Source organism: Rhea americana, unplaced genomic scaffold (genome assembly GCF_003343005.1).
Source record: "Rhea americana isolate MKP2758 unplaced genomic scaffold, rheAme1 scaffold_80, whole genome shotgun sequence".
NCBI lineage: Eukaryota > Metazoa > Chordata > Aves > Rheiformes > Rheidae > Rhea > Rhea americana.
In genome coordinates, this window is record NW_028186979.1 from 3478824 (window position 1) to 3501287 (window position 22464).

Below are 22464 nucleotides of genomic sequence, written 5' to 3' on the forward strand. Positions count from 1 at the left end.
CGCGGGGATGGCGGCAGCGCCCGCTCGGCGCGCAGCGCGGCGCCGCCGCCTGCCCCGCGAGCGATGGCCGGCGTGGGGGGCGGCGGCTGGAGGCCGGGACTCGCGTCCACCATCCCGCCCTCGCGGCCTGCCCGCCCCCTTCAAACTGCCGCTTCTGCTGGGTTGGCGTTGAGTATTTTCCCGAGTAACAACGTTTACCTTAATCCTTGTGAAGGACAGCGGGAAGGAGCCTCCGAAGGAGTATCCTGCTCCTAGCTGTAAAGCGGCCCTAGGATCCTGGTCTCTTGAGAGAAAATTGCAGGTTATTCTTTGCACTTAATTAAACATTTGTTCTAATTATTGTGTATTACACCTCTAAAGCCATGCTGCAATCATTAACTTACCCCCGAAACACAAGAATTTCTCCTTCGTTTTACGCGTGTGGAGAGATGAAGTGCCTTGCCCGGTATCCCACTAGCAGTGTGAGCCGTTCCTGGCATGGCAGCTAGGGATAGAGATTTTCACAGCCATTTAACTTCACGGATAATGGGCAGTAGCTGAAAAATGGAGGTAAGCGGGTTTTTTGATAGGATTGWTTCTCCTACCAAATTGAAGACCAGATTCTGTACTTTCATTTTAGCTTGTGGTAAGGTCTTTCGTCTTTATTTAGAGAGGATAGTTAACAGCTACAAATAGGTAGTTTTAATTAGGTTTCTTCATTGCATGACAGGCTACGGTTGAGGTAGCATCTGCAGCTTCAGAAGGAATAGCAAGGTGTTTTTGTAGTGAAGCGAGGAGAGCTTTCAGAAGGAAATAAACACCTTTCCCAATAAAGTCTGAATGAGTCCCTTGAATGTGAACCTGCAGATGCATACACACGTGAGTAACTTCATAGGAGAGTAAAGCCACTAGGCTCAGGCCATATACGTGTACGTGTGTTTGTGTATGAAAAGATTAAGCATACTTTATCTGGTTTTCTTTTGGTAAGTAGACAAAAGCACAAATCTTTGGAAGTCTTAACCTAAAGATTCTGGATCAAAGAGCTGCTACTGAAGAGCTGCTTTAGCAAAGGCTGAGAGCTTATTCTGAATCATAGTCTAGTCACAAGAAATGACTGGTGCATCTATATAAATCCATGGAGGTGGTATTACTGAGGGTTTCATGAAATATTCACAGCAAAAAATTGATCTACTGAATGAAACCCATAGTTTCAACTAACAAATTATTATGAACAAGCTCAGGATACCACAGCACAAAATGTCAGTCTTAAAACATGGCCCTTTTTGATAATTTTTGTTTTCAATGTATGTATTGTAGCAGTGCTCAGAAAATACTCAAATACGCTTCCTCCCATGACTTCTAGGATACTAAGCAGGAGTTTATACTTGAAATATATCTTTACCTGTAGAGTAAAACACATTAACATTACAAATAGTTTGCAGCTATGACATAAAGTTTCATAGCACAGTTTCACATGTTTCCATTGGAGAAATGTGGTGTTTTGGGAAAAGGCTCTTGTGTTGTTTTTTGGGAAGGGGTGTGTGGAGGAAGCCAAAGTCRGAGAAATACATCCTGAAAATAATAGTCACAGAATAATAATCCCTCCTCAATGACAGGGCAAATTGGTTACCTGAAAGAATAAAGTAATCCTGCCCCATAGAGTTTAAATTCCAGGTTTGCAATTAAAAACGAAGCATACAAACACTGGACAGGAGGAAAGTAACAGCAAAATAAGCAGCTTCTGCCAGAGAAGTCTGTCTTTGAGATGTGCTGTAAAATACACTGTAAGGGCTTTCACAGGCACTGCAGCAGAATTAGGTCTTACACCTTTTTTTTTTTTTTGAAAGAAGATTGCATTACATATGTTTTCAAAGAATTTCCTGCCTGCATAAAAGTACTCCGTTATCTGTGGGAAAATGAAAACATCTGGCTGGACAAAGGTAATGTTCCAGATCACATTATGACATGACAACAGTGTGACTRGTCCTGAAAGTTAAATACAAAAATCTTCCAAATGATGCAGTGGACAAGAAGGGAGGAGAGCAATACAAAGAAGCTGATGTACCCAGGGCAGTGAGTCTATAAAATCTAGTGGACGTGTAAGTGGAACAGTTTTCAATAAACATTATTCATACTGTTATGTATATTTGCACATAATCAACAAGAAGTGGTACTTCCACAGGGAAATTCTTTCTACCAAAGGCTATCAGTCAAAATGCAGAAAGACATGTATTGATTTAAATAGCCCCTGGAGAGCGGCTTGGCATAACATGAACTTCTGACAGTCTGTGATTAACTTTTATGGCTCCATAAGTGCTCATCGTTCTTAGGTATAAAAAATTACTSTGTCTATCAGAGTGATGTAACAAATGCAAAGAGTTTCCTGTGAATGACATTTAGTTGAATGAGAATTTAAGCTATTCAGTTGCTTTCGAGACGTGTCTTTCCTATGGCAGTACACAACAGAAAATGAAGAAGATCTGTGGGAGAGGACAGGAAAGGACAAGGGGGCAAACACATTAGCTGCACCTCTCTTCTTTTTGTTTGACGAGATACTTCTGGGAACACAATCAATCAGGTCGTAGGAGCAATTATTGAAGCTCCTTCTAGCAGAATAGATCAAGAGGAAAACTGGTTTCAGTATTAGCTATGTAGGGGCTTTCACTTTTCCACAATAAAGTCTTCTTTTAGCCTTATCTGTCTGGCTTTGTTTAGCCTAAAATGTTTGAGACTTCATTCTAAAGATAAAAATATTTCTGCAAAAGCTGAAGCCTGTCAAACTGAATTACTATTAATAGAAATTCTACTTTTGAAATTTTGACATTTTTGAAAACCTTTGTTTCATCCTTCCTCCAAAGAAGTCTTTTGCTATCCCTTCAAATATTCCGCACACCACAATAATCTTCACAAGCCTCAGCTCTTTTCTAAACTAAAATAATCTTTAATTAACCGTTTCCTTGGTAGTGGTAATTTAGGGCCCAGTGTGATTCCTGTTAATATGAATCAGTAGGAGGCATGAATGACAAAACTGTTTGATGAAGTGTTATTAATGATGAGACTGTTGATTGCCAGGTCAAGTAACATCTGYTTACCTTCTCACTTATCAGGAAAACATAAATAGCTTTCTAGAGGCAACAGGTAAAACCTTCCTGTGGCTTTTATGGCAGAACACTTTGGTTCTGGATTTTTCTCTTCATTTGTTTCAGTCTTACAGCTGTTTTTGAGAGAGAAAGAGAGAGAGCTTCTCTGCTTTTAAGGCAGAAATCAATTTCTGTTGTCAAATTTAGACCAGCTTTTTTTTCATCTAAGTACTTAAGGTCTGTGAATTCTATGGTGGGGAAATGCATTGGTGGCACTTGAGTACATAAACCCATGTTCAGCTCAGGCTATACTATTACTCATATAAATAAGTGAGTCCCTTTTCAAAGCAAACTGTCCTCCTAAAATATGGGAAAACAATATAAAAAGACAGTGTCCAGTATTTCAAAGTAATAATTGTAAAATGCCAGGTGCAGTTGAGGTATTGTTGTCACTTTGACTGAAAAGTTTTGGGGAGTAGATACCTTTCTTTCAGAACTCAAATAAAAGCAATGAACTTCAAAACTAAATTATGAGTTCCAGAATATTTTGTTTTTAGCTTAATTAGGTATGTATCAGACTATGAGAAATAAGGTAGATACAGGAGATAGGTGATAACCTTGAAAGGGATGTACCTGTAGATCTGTAGAGCAATAGTAAAGAACCAAAAAGACTATTTCTAATACCTTGACTATAAAAAAAAAATCATGGTAAGTATATATGAATAATGTATGGTGAATACATTGTTTAGTTTAAGTTTGCCATTATCTTAGTTCCTATTATCTTGTAACAGCAGGACATGCAAATACCTGCTTTTAACTAGTTTCTCAGCTTTCTGGGTTGTTGCTGTGTTTTGTCCCCTTGCTGAAAGACAAGGACATGCTTTTCTTGTTATTTGATGTTACCAATTCTCAAACTGGTCCTTGCCATTTACTGAATTCAGTCCCCAAGATTCCTGCAACCTGCCTTAGGAGGGTGCAACAAGGAGAGAGCTAAGGCTTTCCTTTATTTGGATTTTATTGTTTAATTTGCCTTATTCTTTCAGAGTTACTTAAGCTTGTTTTTTATGCCAAGATAAACTTACAGAGTAAAATAAGTTTATTCTAAGGGCAGATGTTGAAGATCTTGACTAATAAAGGAGGAAGGAAAGAGGTGCAACGTATATAATAAAAATGCAATTTTAAATTATGCTTACCAAATAAGTTTTCCTTTCAGTTTCTTGAGGTTCACAGTTAACTTGAGAGATAAAGGGAAGACTGTGGAATTTTCTGTTTTCTCTTCCCCAGGACTATCTTGCCCTAAATAGCTTTATAAGTCCATACAGCCATTGCTACCTAGTTTAGGGTGGTTCTCTCTGTTCTTAAGAATGTTTAATCATGTTTCTGTCTCATCATATTTCTGTTCAATAAGAAGTAGGGACTTCTCCTCTCCTTGAGGGTTTCTGAGTTGAGTTCTCGTGCATTCATTCAAGCTTAAACTCTCCTATATTTGGATCATTTTGTAAGTTTTATCATAAGGCATATTTAGCGTTCATACATCTTATTATTGTCTGCCATGCATATTGAATTCTTTACAAAAATTGCACATATTGACACTAGAAAGGATAGATTTAACAACACAACACTTCATTTCCATCCCTCTCATCATTCCCACTGCCTCCATCTCCACGCACAGATTTTGAGTCTCCCACTCCGAAAATTCCTCCCTTCTGACTCTGACACAGACAGTCAGMATCGTATGAGGTACCTCCTCTTCGGCAGCCAGTGGGTCACGTCAGACGTTTTAGTGGCCAAACCTGATGGCATGTGCAGAGATCAGGGTGAGTGTCTGGCTAACGAAGAGTATGTACTAGGGATGCTAAACCTGCGAGTCACAACCTGGAACTGCAATGAAACCTGTCACTGAGTCAGAGCCTGAATTTTTTCTGCACTTGTTCCAGGAGTGGCCTGCTGCCCTCATTTCTTTGTAGGAGAAACAAGAAGCTGTTGCCACCTCGCGTAGCGAGTGAGCCTTCACTTTCCAGAGTAGCAGCAGGATGGGGTAAGTTTTGCTCAGCTCAGAGATCTGGAGAGCTGAGAAGAGAGACAGTCGTGGAGCCTCTCACCAATAAAATATTTCATTAAGATTTAGCTTAATCTTAATGATTAAGCACCTTRGCTTGATGCCCCACTTGTTACGCGATCCTCTGCATGCAAAGCGTTGTATGGGCCTTTTCCAAACATAAGTTTGTGAGACACAGTTACAATACTGTAGTCCTCTCTGCAAAACACACAGAGCTTTAATGAGTGACGTCCTGGGAAAGGTAGGAGAGGATGCACGCGAGTACTCAAGTTTCTGAGAGCTGCTTCAAGTCATATACAAGCTCGGATATGTGTTCTATCCACACAGGGGGTGTTACATGCATAAGTAAAGCCAAGGGCTTGTCTGACCCTCAAATAGTGGTCTGACCAGACAGTTTGTCTGACCAGTCAAATATCAGACTCTCTAAAATTGCAGTATCTGAACTTTAGACACTCTAGGATATATGTTTCTTTTTCAGAAAACCTATTTAGGAAACTGAAGAGCACTTTAGTAAATTGAGTATATTATTCTATATATAGAAATTCAATTTTCTCCTTGTCCATTCAATTAAGTTATTATCACATCAAATATATTTTTTCTGCTGTGTTTCATGCAGTACCTCTTCACTCGTCTGACCCCTCAACTTTATGGAAGAGCAGAGTTTGGCTACTATGTCCTCTATCATTTTTCATATTGATGTTTATGATGATAGTAAATTTAATCTGTTTCTGAACTATATTGTAATTGGGGGAATATTTGAAATAGCCCTAGGAAAGAGTACATAGCATGAATTAACAGGCACTGTTCTATCTCTTGTTCTAACTTGGCAGCAGCTTCTTCTGTTCTATGAAAAATTAGATATATGTCTGCTTATAACAAAAACAATTCATAACATCAGCTGGCTCTACCCTCGTAGAGATCAGATTAGTCCAACTTGATTTCATAACATTTTGTATACATAGCTTTCTGATGGAGAGCAAATCTGTTTGACATGTTGCTGTTTGTTTTGTTTCATTCTACTCTTCATTTTGATAGTTTCAATGACACATTATGACTATATTTACTTTTAATAAGGAAATGTGAATGTAAAAATTTCATAGCAACACTGGCTATGTTTTCTTTTCTTGTTTAAATGTGAAGTACAATTATTAGTAAAATTGAGAGGAGCAGTGATCTTACTTTTTCTTCTAAAAGTACAAAATGATAGTGAAATTCTGTCAAGATATACAGAATAGATAACAGATTTAAAAATATGCAGTTATTTTGTTGAAATTGCTATTAGAAAGTAAGAGCCTTTTCAAAAGAATTTAAAAAATATCAGCAACAGTCCGTACACGTAGTTTATACTTGAAGGGAATATAAATCTTCAAGCTTTGAGCTTTTATTTGTTAAGCTAAGGAAGTGCTACCTGTTCCTTGGAAGAAATTATGTATAGGTTATTATGTAATTGACTATTTTCAGCTTTATTTGCATGTTCCTTTGAAACATTTAGCTATCAGCAGAGAGGTTGCTAGACCAATTGATCTGATTCCCTAGCACCATAAAGTTGTTCTATTTCTCCTTAGCTATTAGAAAGTTATTGTGTCAGTAAAGAAGTACTAAATTCTGGATCCTGCAGTACATAACATTTTGGGGGACTCTTGAAGCTGAAGGAGTCTGTTCCTGTGATGCTCCAGCCTGGCAGTATGAATCGTATGATCGATGTTTTAGGGGCTGCAATCCCTGCTGTTTTAAACAGGAAGTTCTTGTAKCATCCTTTCAGTTCCACAAACAGGGCCACTTCCTTAACAGCACAATAACAGGAATTTGATCAGAAACTTCAAAATTCAGTTCTCAAAGGCATGAGAACAAGGTGCTTGTTTGTATCCTTGCATTATCTCTAGTACTTAGGTATGAAAGTTGTGCTTCTTGTTTTTAAAAATATATGCTTTCTTCATATTTTTGCAAGGAGGAACCTGTCTTTTTTCGTGATTGTTGAGATACTCTACCAGTCTTCTGAGTAATTTGCCATTTTCTTTATTCCTCTAGACTAGATTTATGTTGCCAGTATCACCATATGATTCTGCAGGAAAATCATAGAATCACAGAATCAGTAAGGTTGGAAGGGACCTCTGGAGATCATCGAGTCCAACCTCCCCGCTCAGCAGGGTCAYCTAGAGCATGGTAGACAGGGTTGCAGCCAGGCAGGCCTTGAAGATCTCCAGGGAAGGAGACTCCACARCCTCTCTGGGCAACCTGTGCCAGTGCTCCRTCACTCTCACAGGGAAGAAATTCCCTCTCAGAGAAGCTATTAAATTAGGGTAGCCAGAATGTTTGAAACCAAGTTTGTCATTTACAGATGGAGCGTAAGTGCATAAGGAGCCAAGCACAGCCTCGGGTTATACTGCTGACCAAGAGTTTCCTGTCAGGAATATAGGGGTTTTGTACACCAGAAGTGAAATACATACAGACAGATAAATGATTGAAGAACAGACTTCAACAGTTCCCTTTGACATGCTATGCTAAACTGCTAATAGATGGTATCCAAATTGTAATTTCCAATTGTAAAGAGACCTTTGACTGAAAAAGTCATGTAAAAATATTTTTATTTTCTGTTGAATACTAAGCATTAAATTGAAGGAACCTGCTGGGAAACGCTGTGATTCAACCATGCACAGACATGCATTTCTAATGTGTGTTTGAAGAACCTGCTTGAACTGCCAGCTCTGAGGCATATGGTTTTTATGTATGTGTAAAACAATGTTGCTAAATTGTCTGGGCTGACATCCTTCTTTGAATAATACTATAGGTGTCAGTCAGGTAAATCACTACTTTCCTTGCTATGACAAAAAAGCAGATTATTCTTAGCTGTGATTTTACCTACTTTGGATTAAGTTTGTTTTCTTTCTTTTTTGTCCTTTTTGCCCTTCCTCTTTCCCTGTGGTGCATGGCATGGCACRTACCTGGAGGCACACCATGCTTAGGCTTCAGATTCTCAATTAGGACATTTCCCTTGAATGCATTTTCGCCAGCTATGTGGGCCCTAGCCCAGATTCTACAGCTTCCCTTTTCTTTCTCAGTAGTCTCCAATAGGCCTTTTTTTAGCTAGCACAGTAATTAGTCTATCCAGAACAACTGCAAAGGATTTTCCTTTTCTCCCCAGTAACAGATGGGTGCTTTCATGTTCAGGAAAGAAYATAAATGCTGGACCTATATTTCTCAGCCATCTGCTTCACGAAACGCCTCTTTCCTTAAACTATGTTATAGAAGAGGACTAGCAGGTCCCACTTTAGATCCCTATCACTCTTAAGACCTCTTACAATCCTCTTTAAACCACATCATGGGCTCTTTCTGGGTATTTAGTCTATTGTCTGATACCACTTTCCAGTATTCCTAGGATAACAACGAGCTGACTCAGTCTGCAAGTCTTGTCATATTCCTGAGGAATAGTAGTCCTAATGTGAGGTTGGTGAAATTGCTGGTATGGTACCACTTCTATCTTGTTTCCATGATAGCTTTGTTTCTACTTAATAGCATAATGCCCCAGGTCTCCAGCATGCTGGCTTCTACATACAAATAAAAACATGATTCTTGCTCAAAATTTCACAATACAAGGAGAGAAATGCCATGAAAATCARTTGAATTATTGAGGCTTGACACAGGTGCATAAATTTAATAGAGATAAAACTGCATCATGTGATCTGGAAAATACTGATCAATTCAAACTCTGCAATACATAATTATTTATACCATGCACACCGCTCCACCCATAGGTTTAAAGACACTTGATAAAATCTCTTATGTTAACTTTTACAACACTGTAGAAGCATATATATGTTATGTTTTATTCTTCACATAAAAAAAAGACTGTTGGCAGATGTGCTTGTATTGAAAGGATTACATGGTTTATGTTGATTAATTGCATCAACCTGCCATTTGCTTATGTTCATACTTTGAGCTGGCATGCAAGTTGGGAAGCGCAAAGCTCTTCTTTTCTTCTCCCATGTTGCTTTCTGGAACTCATGCCAAGTCTTAATAACCATGTGTATGCTCTACTTTTTGGAACTTGTAGGCAATATTATCTTGGGAGGAGCATTGCTAAGGAGCCAGTGATACAGCCTTTTCCCTTTGGGAAAGAGTGATTTGTCAGTCTTTATTAGCCCAAAGGTAGAAGCTATTTTAATCCTCCAAATTCTACACTTTGCTGATGTAGCATGCTACTCAGACTTTAACACATTGCTGTGTGAAAAAAAACATGGATCTATTTTATGTCTGCAAGTCATATATTCATATTCTGGGACAATGTTCAGAGAGACTGTGCCTTGGACAGTGCTCAGCAGGAGATAAAGCAAGCCACAAGGAAGGAAGAAGTATAGATTTGGAAGATCTGATGCGTGCTACATATTGGGCTTTTTAGAGTGCAGTAACTATCATTGTCTAGACTGMCCAGAAGTTCATACTTCTCCCTACAGTCAGAACAACACAGTGATTGCTAATGATTCCCTGATGACACAGCCCTAATGATTCCCAATGATCCTAGATACCAATGACCCCGGTCTGAGCAGCCTGTCTCAAATCGCCAGATTCTTACTCAAGAAACCACAGAGACTGTCTACCCTAGGCTGGTGTCTGGTGTTGGCAAGTCAACTATTAGGCTCAACAGATCATCTGTGTTATTGGGAACACACCTGAAATTTTAGCTGGCTTTCAAAGTAGTCTGTTTATGGGATACAAAGGTCCACTTGACTGTACCATTTGAGAGAGCCGTATTTACCTCAAGAAGTATTATCCCCTTGCTCTGCAGCATTTGGAGGCTTGWTGGGGAAAGCTTATGAATACCCATTTGGATGGAGACTGTATGTCACCACGTTCTGAAACAACCAAGCACTCACCTCCTTGGGCAGCTGAAACCTCCTGCCGCATGCGTAGCTCTCTACCATGATTTAGGGGGAACTGAGCCTGCTGTCTTCTGACATGGCCTGCGAAAGCGTACCCACACAATACAGTTCCTAGTTGCTCAAAAGTGGCACAGTGCCACAGGCATAAAGCAATCACACAAGCAATGCTGACCTAGGCCAAGAGAGGCTACTGAAATTAAAGTCAAACACGTTTACTTTCTCGCTCTTGCAGCTATTTCAGTGAGTGATAGCCTACAACCRCGTATTGTGTTAAGTTGCAAAATATCTTGTAACGTATTGTCCTCATTTCTTAAAAGGCCTTGCTGTCTATATTTGCTTAAGCTTCCCGTATGTGGGGCTACCCTTCTGCACAGGGTGTTTTGTCACAGATTAATTAGTGGACTTCATTAGGCAAGCATTTAAGTACCATGGGGAATGACATGACATGTTTAAACAGAGAACTGTACAAAATTCACAAAAAATGTATTCAAGAAAACACTTAAGGAGCCTTGTCAGATTGCTAGCAGATGTACTTTTTAATTCTGAGAGTGTATTCAAACAAGCCAAAATTCAAACTTCTGAAATGCCAGACATGGGGAATGAGTTGTGATTCCTTCTGCATTTGAGGGTCATCTTTTCCCAGACACCTATTCTTGTTCCTTTGGTGTGGACTGAAGAGATTGTCTGACTGCTGAGTGTGGGTATGTCTCATAAGATACTTGTCTTTGCCTCTTTCATTCYCTGAAAGTCATGATAGCAAGCTGGRAAGCAACAGACCAAAGATTCATGGGAGTTTCTGATGTCTTCTGATGTCAGACCTTGGAGAGGGACTTGAGAGTCAAAGACCATGTGTCCTTGTGTCTATACTAGCTACTCTTCAGAGCCCTGGCAGAGGTGCCAGAGCTGGRCTTTGCACACACTCCTGTCCTGTATGAGTCGCGCTGTGAACCAATGCTCCAAGCGGTTCCGGTCCAGCTCCACCGAAGGATTTCTCCTTCACGAACCCTTCCAAGGTTCGCTGTTCCCACATGCTGACAATAATTTTCTYGGTTCTTTGCTTCTCATTTTGGATATAGCAGTGCATTTTCTTTGGGCCTGACACTGTGGTGACCATGTGTTCATACTCCTCAGTAAGATGGCTAGTCCATCTGTTTTCCTAGTGCCTACAACGGGAAAAAAACAGACAGGCCATTCTTCTCTTTTCTCTTTTTTTAACTAGTGAGACTTCAATTTTCAATGTGAGAATTAATTACTTCTATATTGCAGGATCAGAGTTTGCAAGTTTTATTTCATGTTGTGTCATCTCGCTTTTGAGCTCAGTAATTCTCAGAGGTTTCTGGTAAAGTGTATCAAGGCAACAACAGATCACATGGCGAGAAGGTGGATTTTATTTGTTGCTTTGTCTAAATCACTTTTATAAGCTTACTGACTCCCAATAGAAAGTCATTTGCCTCTTGGCAGTAATGCGGTTAAATAGATAATTAGAGACTCAGTCGTGGGCCTGTTTGTCTTTCTCACAGGCTGGGCAACTCATTGGGGATATAAAACTCTTGGAGATGCCTGAATGGGGAAAAGAGGAAGTATTCCAGGCCAGCACGGCCGGAGCGCTCTCTCATGCTGTGCAAAGTTTTTTAAAAGCCTTATATACTCACAACTTATAAATAAAAGGAGAAATATTCTCAGTTACACAAGTGATTGAATACAAATTGTGCTGTTAATTGACATAACCCATTGCCTAATGTACCTTCTGCCTTAAATATTACCAACCCTTACTTCACAGCAACAGGAAGGATCAGAAAGAACACTGGTGCGTTGCGGAAGTAACTACTTTTTGAGTGATACCTGCCAAACGGCCCTCTCGCAAGCACAGGTTATCTGCCGTAGCAGAGGGACAAGGGAATGATTTACAATTTATGACCAGCAGCTTCCATGATTTCCCTCTAAAAAAGTGTGATGGCTCAAGGGAACCCTTGCCAAAAAACATTGGCTGCCACTCTCCCYGGGACAGCTTCCACATAAAACAGACCAGCCGTACAGATTTCTGGTGACTTTTACTATTAACAAATGTCATCTGCTAAAGCAGCTGTACAGTTGAAAAAAAAATTGCAACTTAACTTTGCTAAAACTTTTCCTCGGGCTAATTCACAAACATTATGACACTATGCTTTTTCAGATTATTGCAATGATTATTATTAGCAAGGACAAGTTACAGCATTTCCCAAAGACTTCAAACCCTCTTCACTTAGGGGACAATCGTCTGTGAAAACAGCTATTGTTATTATAAATGAACCCAAGAGAAAGAATTTTAAGTGGATGATTGATTTAAAGCTGGGACAGGTTGCCCAGAGAGTTTGGGGAGTCTCCTTCTCCGGAGATATTCAAAATCAGCCTGGACACTATCGTGTCTAATGTGCTCTAGGTGACCCTGCTTGAGCAGGAGGGTTGAACTAGGCAATCTCTAGAGGTCCCTTCCAACCTCAACCCATCTCTGATTCTGTGAAAAGCTTGGAGGAATTGTTGCAGTTACCTGATCTTGATGGGATCACTGAGACAGAGCTCGGAGAAGTTGCCTCATCCTTCTCATGGGGACTGAAAGAGCGATCACATGAGAGAGGTCTCCATGTGAGGAAAGTGGCTAATCAGTATTCAAGGCATTTTTGTTTGCAGATTAGGACTCTGAACCTGGCTGGAGGCAGCAGTCAAACCAAGTAATACAGCCCAAGCCATCAGCAGCTTCTGACAGTTATTTTCCATGTGAGTTGTCAATGCTAATCTCCAATTGCCATGATCATGACAAAAACAGCCTTGCTTTGCTGTTTGAATATTCATGCATGTAGTCACATATTTAGAAATATTTTAACCTTTGTGTAGCAATTGCTGTGAGCTGTATTATTATGTAATTTTAATAAAAATCACTATGGCAATTCTAGGTGATATTATTGCCCAGTTTATGTATGTAAAAACATCTCCGGTTAGCAGCCATCCTGGCAAGCAGCCAGCCTTAGCCCATCACTTAGGTTCTTCCATAGGTCAAAACCAGTCATCTGTGAGGAAGACCCAGTCCTTTCTAACCACGTGCCTCAGTAGCCATCTATCTGGAAATCCCTTCCCCTCTGTGCAGAAATATTCCTCAAACAGTAATAAAGATGTAAATCAGCACTTTCTGTGGTAGGGATCCTGTTCAGAGTGCAGAAGGGTCCCTCCTGGTGCACCGTGGCCTCTGACAATCTTATAGCCTCCGGGGGAACGGTTTGTTAAGGAGGTTGTTCCAGATCGTGTGAGGTGACTCTTGGTCACGTTGGTGTCTTAGTAACACTTTATGACCTGCTCTTCTCTTTTTTTTCTCCGTTCTTTCTTCTCTGAAAAATGTCTTGTGAGAAAAAGAGGATCATAGCAGGTTCAGTGCTTAAGGTAATATAAGCACTTTATCACTTTATTTTATGTAACAAGGACTTGAAGCGAGGGCATGTCCAGAGCAGGGGTCAGCTCCTTTGCCTTTCAGGAAGTCATGTGTAGGATGTCCCTCGGGGACTGTTAGGAGCAACCTCCCTCAAAATGGCACTGTTGCAGTGTCCTTAATATATCAGCTGCAGTCACGAGGCCTGTTGTTTCCCCATCCAGATCTGACCAGGATTTGCCTGTGCTCTTCTTACCAAACAGCTGTATGTCAGGAACTCGTATGACTTGGACTGGCTGCCCGGAGTAGCCCATAGGACCAAGAGGCTGGAGGTCAAACACCGAGTTGTAAAATGCTACCTAAGTAGAACAACGAGATGGGAAAGTTTGTCGAAAAGGCACAAGGATTGGAAATTGTGGCCTGCTTAGTGGAGGCTGGATGAGCTTAAATCCCAGGAGCTTGTGGGGCTGCTGCAGCTACGGTGCAGATGAACGGCAGAGTAGAGTACAGACGGCAGCTGAACCAGGTGTGCCGCGGAAATGTGATCTGAGCCGGCAGCGTCAGGCTGTGCTTGCACCACAAAACAAATACAGGGAGGTTTGGGGGCTGTTGTCAGATAGTCTGGACGTTGGTATGACCCTGAACTCGCGCCCGAAGCCACGCAAGCGTGCGGTTATCCATGCACAGTCATTAAGGTGTAGCCACATGAGAGGTCTGCGGAGCTGCTACCACGCAGTGTGCCGCAAGGCAAACTCAGCCGACATTTTCTTTATCTGGACAGTTCTTGGAGAATGCCAGGAAGAGAGACATTCCACTGAGGCACTGTGGAGTAGGTTGTGTGCCTTCTCGAGGTGCTTTTGTACCGGTGTAAAGAAACCAAAGCCTTGAGTGTGCAACACAGCAAATGCATGGCAGGGAATGGAGCTAAGTACCTACAGTATCTTGATTCATCCAGCATATATTTTCACTTTTTGACTATACTCTTGTTTTCCACAGCTTGAGTTTTCTTTGTTCAATATAGGATCTGATTATGTGCTTTTAACACTRCAAGAGTACTCTTGTCCTTGGTATTATTTTTCTCTTCTTGTCAACATTCTGAAATAATTTTCTAGATTGAACACAAGATAATTCAAGAGTTCAGATTTAAATGCTAATTTGTGTTGAAAGATAAACGATAATAATTACTACTAGTTGCATGTGTTCTGTTCCTCCTAACCAGCTAGTGCACAGCTTTTTACAAATACCAGGTCAGCCTTGCACTTGCAGCGCCAAAGAAATGCAAGTAATAAATTTTGGCACTCAGCATGAAACAAAGCTGGTAGTACATGTGTATGTAATGAAAGAATGTAATGGTTTGTAGTGATTTACTATACCAGCAGACTCACCTAAACCTGGTTAAAGAAACTGGGGAGCGGCTGGGTGGGACAAGGAGTAAAGAAGGTACAACCTGGAGGGTCGCAAGCGCGAGACACTAAACACAGCGGAGAAAAGTCTGCACTGCTACTTGTGTCCTCACTTTGTTTCTTCATTCTGCTTGTCAGATTCCAGAAGCGGATGAGTTATCCTGAGTGTGTTCGTGGAGCAGGTTGGGACTGACGTCTGCTCGCGTTACACTTGCATCTGCTTCGAAATGGGGAAAACGAAAGAACGGAGCGTAAGGGGCAAGTTTAGAAACAGAAACACTGCGGTAGCAAGTATCACTTAAGCAAAACCAGCCCCAGGCTCTCTCTGACAACCACCGCATATATTTCCTTTTATAAATCACTCGTTGATTTATAAGCACTGTTAGCTTGTTTGCCCTTATTAATCCCATTAGAAATATTTTTTCATAATCTCATTAATTTGTTCTAATGTCAAAATGTCAATAAAATCAATCTGGTACCTCAATCTTCACAGTCTGCTTTAACTTAAAGAGTACACTTTCTTTCCTGTGGATTTTGAAATCAAAAATATTCAGTTTAAGATCACATTTACACTGATGGTTCTGCACTGGGAGATTCACTAGAGACCACTTAGCACCGTTGCAATTTTCAGTATTTTGAATCATCCACTTGTTTTCTTTGCTCACTGCCAGCACCCTAAAGTAATTCCAGCCTGGTAAAAAAAGGCTGTGCCAGCATGGCACAAATGGGATAAAGAAGGCTTTAGCCACCTGCTCACTCTGCCAGTTTTACATTTTAATTGCCAGTCTTATAATTTAAATCTCTACCGTGGAGAATGGAAGAAAGCAATTGCTAAATTAGCCAGCTTAATGGTTTGGGTCTATTAATGCTTTTACTAGATAATCCACCAATATTGATACTTGATTGTCACCTCTAGAGGTACAAAATGTTCTCTGTTATTAATTTTTTTTTTAATGTAAGCTGCCTGGTACAAGCTTAAAAGAGAAAAGTGAAAATGTTGATAAAAAAGTAGAACATGATTTTATTTGCCGAATGATGCTATATCAACGCAAGTAATTTGCTCTAAATGCAACAGTTTAACTGCAGTAAATTGAAGTGCATTTGCCAGCTCTTTGCTATGTGAGTTAAAGACGTTTTCTTTAATTACTGTGTTCATGCACTTCTGCATTACTTTGAATTAGCCATTCAGCATGGTGGATTGATAGCCCAGAATTCAGCGGTCACGTATCCTGCCCTGCACTTTGTGTTTTTTTATCTTTTCTATTGGGTATTCATGGATTAGCAGAAAATATAGGAATTCTGGGAATGGAGACTGCATTAACAAAGTTGCATGCTTCCTTTGCTGGCATTAAATAAATGCTGTACATTTCACTCATTTCAGCCATTCAAAGCATTTTAAGCTATTTTCAAACCTCTTTCAGACAGCCTGTGGGAATACACTGTTGAATTCTGTTACTGTTGAGAAGAAAATGTTGCGTTTGCATTTGGAGTAGCTTATTTATTTTTATCGATAAGTACAACAAATAATCGAATACGAAAATGCGATTAAGAAACAAGCTAACGGTTTTCAGTGCTGCCTGCCATTAATCATAACCCATCACCAACCAGTGACCAACTCCATCTCACTAGACAAACAAATTTTTAACAGACTCCAACGCATGCATCACGCAATGCAGATGTTTTTTAACATATTCTACTTTTAAATATTGGAATGATTTTATTTTAGGTTTTACTAAGCAATAGTATATGTTGTGCAGGAGAAAGTTTTTGCCATGCCACTAGGTCACCCTCCTCTTCATCTGTTCACACATTTATGATAAGTTGGTCTGAATGAAATGCACTGCAAGTCAGTAATCAGTCTAGTAAGAAATTGCTATTAGCTGGAGTCACTAAAGTTTGTTGCACAAAAATAAGAAAAGTTGTCCAAAACACTCAAGAATTTTTAAAGAATATTGAAAAATACTGAAAATCAAAAACTGAGAGTAAGTTGTGACTTCATCAGGGTAGTTTAATTTTCTTCTTGAATAATTAAAGATGAGTCATTTAAAGCAAAAGCTTTGTTTATAAGTTTGTTCCATCATCACTTGCAGCGGAAAACACTCTGTTCTGTGCAACATTTGGCCTCAGCATGGCAAAATACAAGCTCACCAATTTGGCCACCGTATTTTCAGTCCATCATTCCAGGGGATAAGGAGGCATATTAATAATCCGTTGTGTGAAATATAGGTCAAAATCTCTGAAGGTCTTTGCTGTAGAAATAGAGCCAAAAACGAAAGCCGATGCTTCCACCAACTGACCAGCTCCTGAATCTTTGAATAGACTGAGACTATACATCTTTTTTTCTTGAATTTAATGGAAAACAAGGTTATGTTCATGGAGCAGGTCCAATATAATAGCTTTAAAAATGTACGAAGTTGGAAGCTTGAAGCATTCATGTCAAATGAAAAGTAGTTCTGTAGATAAATTTGTTTTAAGCTTAGATACTGCTGGGATGTCAACATCTATTGTGGATAAATGTCTACTGAGAAGCCCTATTGGGAAGGATTTTGAATGACATTGTTGCAGCTTCAGTTGGCAAATACTGACGTATAACTTTGACAGGTTTTAGCACAGACAGTAGGGTTTCCAGAGCTGCCAGTGTACTTCTTTCATATCTGGTTTGTGGGCTTCTGCATTTTCAATGACATTTGCATCATGCAGAATAAGTATTACAAGCCACCTCTGTTCTAAGCATCCACTCAGTGTCTGAAAAAAACATTGTTGGCTCTTGTTTTTCAGGGCAGCATTGGTTTGTGTCTCACTGGTTTCCCATTCTCCAACTGCTGCCCCTTGCTTGTTTGCCACTTCCTTCATTGCCATGTAACTGCTAGAAAAATTAGCCCTGAAGCACAAGGCAGCCCCGTGCAATCAGATGCTGGCTTTGGTGTTTCCTCATTGATATCTATCTTTCACTCACCACTACTCAACATGATACAGGGATGGAGCAATTAATAAGGGCCATATTCCTACCAAGTTGCCTCACCAACAGCGCTTTAGAGAACCGACAGGCACACACACACTATTATCTTGGTTTGTAACAGCCCTAGGCAGGCTGCTGCCTGCAGCACCTATCAGATACAGCATCTTCTGTGTCGCTTCGAGTGTGCAGCCTCTCCAGAACGGGCACCTCCACTGGCCAGTGGGGATAGACTTATTTCCCTGGGGTGCTACAGCAGGCACCATTCAGCAAACTGGATTAGACATCTTTCACAACAGAAGTGGCATTTCACCAGCCACCTGGCTCTCTCCTTCACCCACGTCCGTCATCATTGGGGACTGCTGTGCTCAGGTTTGGGGAGCACGGCCAGACAGACGAACGTCTCGGCTGCGAAGACTTCACATTGACAGGACGTTTTCTTCAGTGATCAGCTCTCCAGCCGGAGACCTCGTAATATCTTGACAATTCATGTTCTGAGGTTCTGACATTGTGAGGTTCTGAAGAAATTATGAGTTTGTGAATAAACATCTATTTTTGGCTAGTTTTGCTGCTGTTCTGATGTCTGCTGGAAGTGCTCAAATAAGAGCATTTATGCTAGTGTTTGACCCAGAATGCTGAGCTCTTTATGGCCTGTAAATTAGCATTTTCCCCCACTTTAATAAAATACTCACAAGTATCTGACTATTTTTTCCTAGTCAGCATTATTAATGCCCATGTTGGGGACTAGGATAAGATAAAAAGGCAAATAAACCATGAAGTGATTGAGAAAGGTTCCAGTCGTGATTTAAGACTGCTTCTACTGAGTAATCTTGTATTTAAACACATTAGTTCATTTTATTGCTAGTCAGATTGGTTGTAATGAAAATTAGATTCTTCAGCAGAATTAGCGTGAACCTTTGTTATTATTTCAAAAGATAATACTGTTTTTGAAATTCAGAAAATAACTAATTTCAGCAAAATAAAGATAGAGAAATATTGAATAATTTTATGTCCTAGCACTGCACACAGGTACTAGGAAATGACTACTGCATTCATAGAGAGATGAGTACATATTCTTTTTAAAATTTGTTTGGTTTAGTAGCTTTTAAAGTCATTAACCTTTGTCAGCATGACTGGTAACAGATTAGGAGCCCTCATTTGGACCCATGCTCACAAACAGATTTGTCCCTACATCTTCTACAGGGAACAGAAAAGTGAAATGAAGGGGCTGCTTCTGGAGGGAATATAACTGGAGGATCTTTATTTGGTTGATTATCAGTCCTTAATGATAGCCAACTAGCAGTGGTCCGTGCGAGCAGGCAATGATATAAAGACACAACCGGGAAGTATGGATAATAAAAACCATCATCCCAGAGATAACTACAGAACCATAGCACTAGAAGACCAAACTGACAGTTCTTATTGGTGTGCAAAGCCGTACAGACAGCGTGATCTCAGAAGTCCCACTGATTGCTTCTAATTCTTTCTGTTAGCCCTTAACAAGTTTGGTAGTGATCAGTCAATTCTACAGGAGAGGTCTAAACATAGTTTTCCTGTCACAGACTTGGGAAACCCAGGGCAGGGTGCTCATAATCAATTAAGRTGGACAATAGACCCAATACTCATATGGGAGAAATATATAAAGATCTCTGGCAACAAGTTACGTGGAAACATGGGTATCTTTGCCCAAAATGAGCAAATAAGGAAACAGCTGCTCCTTAAAATATTATGGATGCTAGTGGAATTTTCTACTCTCATTTCTGGAGATTTCACTTCCAAAGCTTATGACAACAGTTACGRCAACAGAAAAGAGTTTAACTATAACCAAAGGGACTGCTCAATGTCAATGGGATGTACTTCCAAAACCTGAAAGAGAGTTGGCATATCCAGTGACAAGGCTAGAGATTTGTTACTATTATGCACTCAGGTGAGAAATACCTGCTATTGTACAACATGTGGGAGTGCAAAGGATTACTGCTTGGTGGCTGAAAGCAAGAAACATCCTGAACAGCTCAAGAGGATGCTGAGATAAAATGCATGAAACAGTCAAGGAAATAGGGTCTCCCATTTATTGCCCAAAGAAGACCATGGTTAATGACTACACTGTCTGCAGGGAAACAAATTTCTATTTGATRTCATTAGAAATAACTATATGGAGTGGGTGTTCTGATATGAAGAGTTTCAGCTGTATTTGGAAAATATTTTTCAGAAAAGTAGTAGTAACAAATTTAAATAAGACAATGAATCTTCAAAGGGAAGAAAATTATTGAAGCTTGTGAAAAAAAGACCAGTAATTATGAAGAATAACCAAAATAAGATTCTTCTTATTGGCCCGGCAATTAAGCAGAGAGAAGTGGTAGTCGCATTATGAGGGGCTGAAGTTATGTTTGTTTTAGACCAGCTTTCCAGCTGAGGGTRCTCAGAGAGGTGCATCACCTCTGTGCTTCAGCTGCCACTGGTAAGATGAATTCCAGCCTTCACAGATCCTCTCCAGCTTTTAGAAATTTATCAGGGTTCTTTGAAAGAAATAAAGTTCTTCCTCCCACGATTATAAGTGCTGTGGAAAATTCAGAAGACAAATGGCCTGGATCAGGTGGAACATATGAATTCTTAAATATCTCAGTGGTCCAATTAAACCATGTTCTTTATGAAGACTCAGTTTCATGAAAAGCTAAGTATACTAATAAAACTGTGAGTCATGGTGCCTTTCTTATTGATTTTTTTATCTTCCTGTATCCGAGGCAACAATAAACATGATTTATATGCACTGCGTTTAATTTCCCGTGGTGTTCTAATCTTGCATTGGTGTGGGGGAAAAGTCAATGAAAATGGATGGTGAGCAGAAAGCAAACTAAGAAGCAGGCAGCTAATGTGGCCAGAAATTGGGGGATTTGATATTGCAGAGGTAACTAATACTTTTACATCTCTAAAGCTGAGGCCATTTAGAGTATATTAAAAGAAAAAGATTGATATGACTGATAAGGCATAAAGATGGAGCTATCTGTACCCAYAAAAAAATACCAATTTAAATGCCCTTGTGCAGGTGTGTCATAATAATACTGCCTAACACTTAAGAGCATTGCTTCCCTGCACAGCACTGCCAAGCAGGAGCAGGTTTCTGTAAGGATGCTCACGTAGCAAYCTTGTGTAAAGTCCAGATAAGCTAATCCACGAACAGGTTCTACCTGCTATGATAGATCTCCTCACTGAACCACATGGGTCGTACAACATATATGGTATCACARAAAGTTCCATTGCTTTCCTGTGTGTTTCCCATGTCATACAGGTATTTCATGGATATACCTGTAAATAGGCCTGCGGGTCCATGGTGACAACATTTGCAAAAATTAATTCCATTTTTTAAAGTATAGGCAGACCAGAGAAGAATTGCTAGGAGTTATTTTCTGATTCCTTATTTTCACATACATTGTAGGTACTTTTTGCTTCTAATTCAACATCAAATTGGCCCTTTTCGTTTATTGGCTTTGATAGTATCCACTATATGACTGCATTTGGTTCTTGTCCAAACGGTGCTATTTAACTAAATGCTATTTAGCTTTCCAGAAGGTACAATGAAGTCTACAGCTTCCGGCAGAGTCATGGCCCTCATGTGTCCATGTGCACCACCAGAGCCAAGAGTAGGGCTGTGCTGCAGAAGAAGCCTCCTGGCTGCCTGTCCGAGCTGGAATGAAGAAGAGGCGCCAGAACCATCCATTCAAACAGGAATCGGCGCTGACTTTGGCTAGCAGGGAAGGGCCTGGGAGTGAAAGTGCAAACACAAATTGACTTCTGAGATTACTCACTGTGGCTTAAGAAGCCAGAGGTGTTGATTTAAAAAGAGGTGCAATATGGACCCAGAAGACTTAAAGGCAAAGAGACTACACGTCTGCAATGTCAAAAACCCCTGTAGAGAAAGCCTCAGACAGTAAAGAAAACAGAATCCTTTTSTTATGAGCAGTTATTTGTAGGAGGGTTGTAGCCACCAGAGAGGAATACCCCAGGAAGTCCAACTAGGTGTCTCTTGGTTGGTTTTGGAAAAAGAAAACGGTCACCTGCTAACGTGGTGACAGTTTAAATCTTTGTGAGCAGCTGCTTCTTTACCGTTCGTTTCATGCCTTCGCATTAAGTTATATTACTTTTTCTACCAGAGAAATGCAGACCGGAGGGTAGCGAATTCCTTTTGGGCTCCATTCCCGAGCTCTGCTCTCCCTTCCCATCTCGAATGGATGTGGGTGGAGATCCTTAACCTCCTTTCGGACGGCTGTGAGGCCGAGGGCCTGCGCCTGCGCCCGTTGAGGGCAGCAGGAAAGTGGCCACTCGCTTCAGGAGGCGCCTGGGCAGGCTTCTAGTTAACATTCGCAACGTGCCCGGTGGTCCAGAGGCAGCAGACGTTATGTAAGTGCGATTAATGTTCGTATGTCGCTATCAGGACTGCAATGCTGCACCGCAGCGTTGTCAGCGGGCACCTTAATGCACGCTCAGGTGCGGTGTGTTTGCAGGAGTACRGTTTAGTGAAACACAGATACTTAATCTTTTAAACTTCAACTTTTCACCTGCATAGAATAAACAATAAAATAAATAACTTGCTCAATATTGCTGAGATCTATCAGTTTGAGGCCACTGCAGCCGAGATGCTTGAAAAGGCAGTCAGATGAACGCACGTCCTCAAAATCTCCCATTAGTACGTAACGGCAGCCTGTCCAGACCCCACAC

General features: G+C 40.5%; 1 protein-coding gene across 1 annotated transcript in view; it reads right to left on the reverse strand.

The window, feature by feature from the left end:
- The window catches only part of MBOAT2 (membrane bound glycerophospholipid O-acyltransferase 2), a 115016-nt gene extending 93938 nt beyond the window's left edge, over positions 1-21078 (reverse strand). The window contains exons 1-3 of the mRNA XM_085322946.1: positions 21055-21078; positions 13649-13751; positions 9937-10076 (exon numbers count right to left, since the gene is read on the reverse strand). Coding sequence (XP_085179072.1) covers positions 9937-10076; positions 13649-13751; positions 21055-21078 — 267 coding nt within the window. The remainder of the gene's footprint in view (positions 1-9936; positions 10077-13648; positions 13752-21054) is intronic.
- Between the last annotated feature and the right edge of the window lie 1386 nt (positions 21079-22464).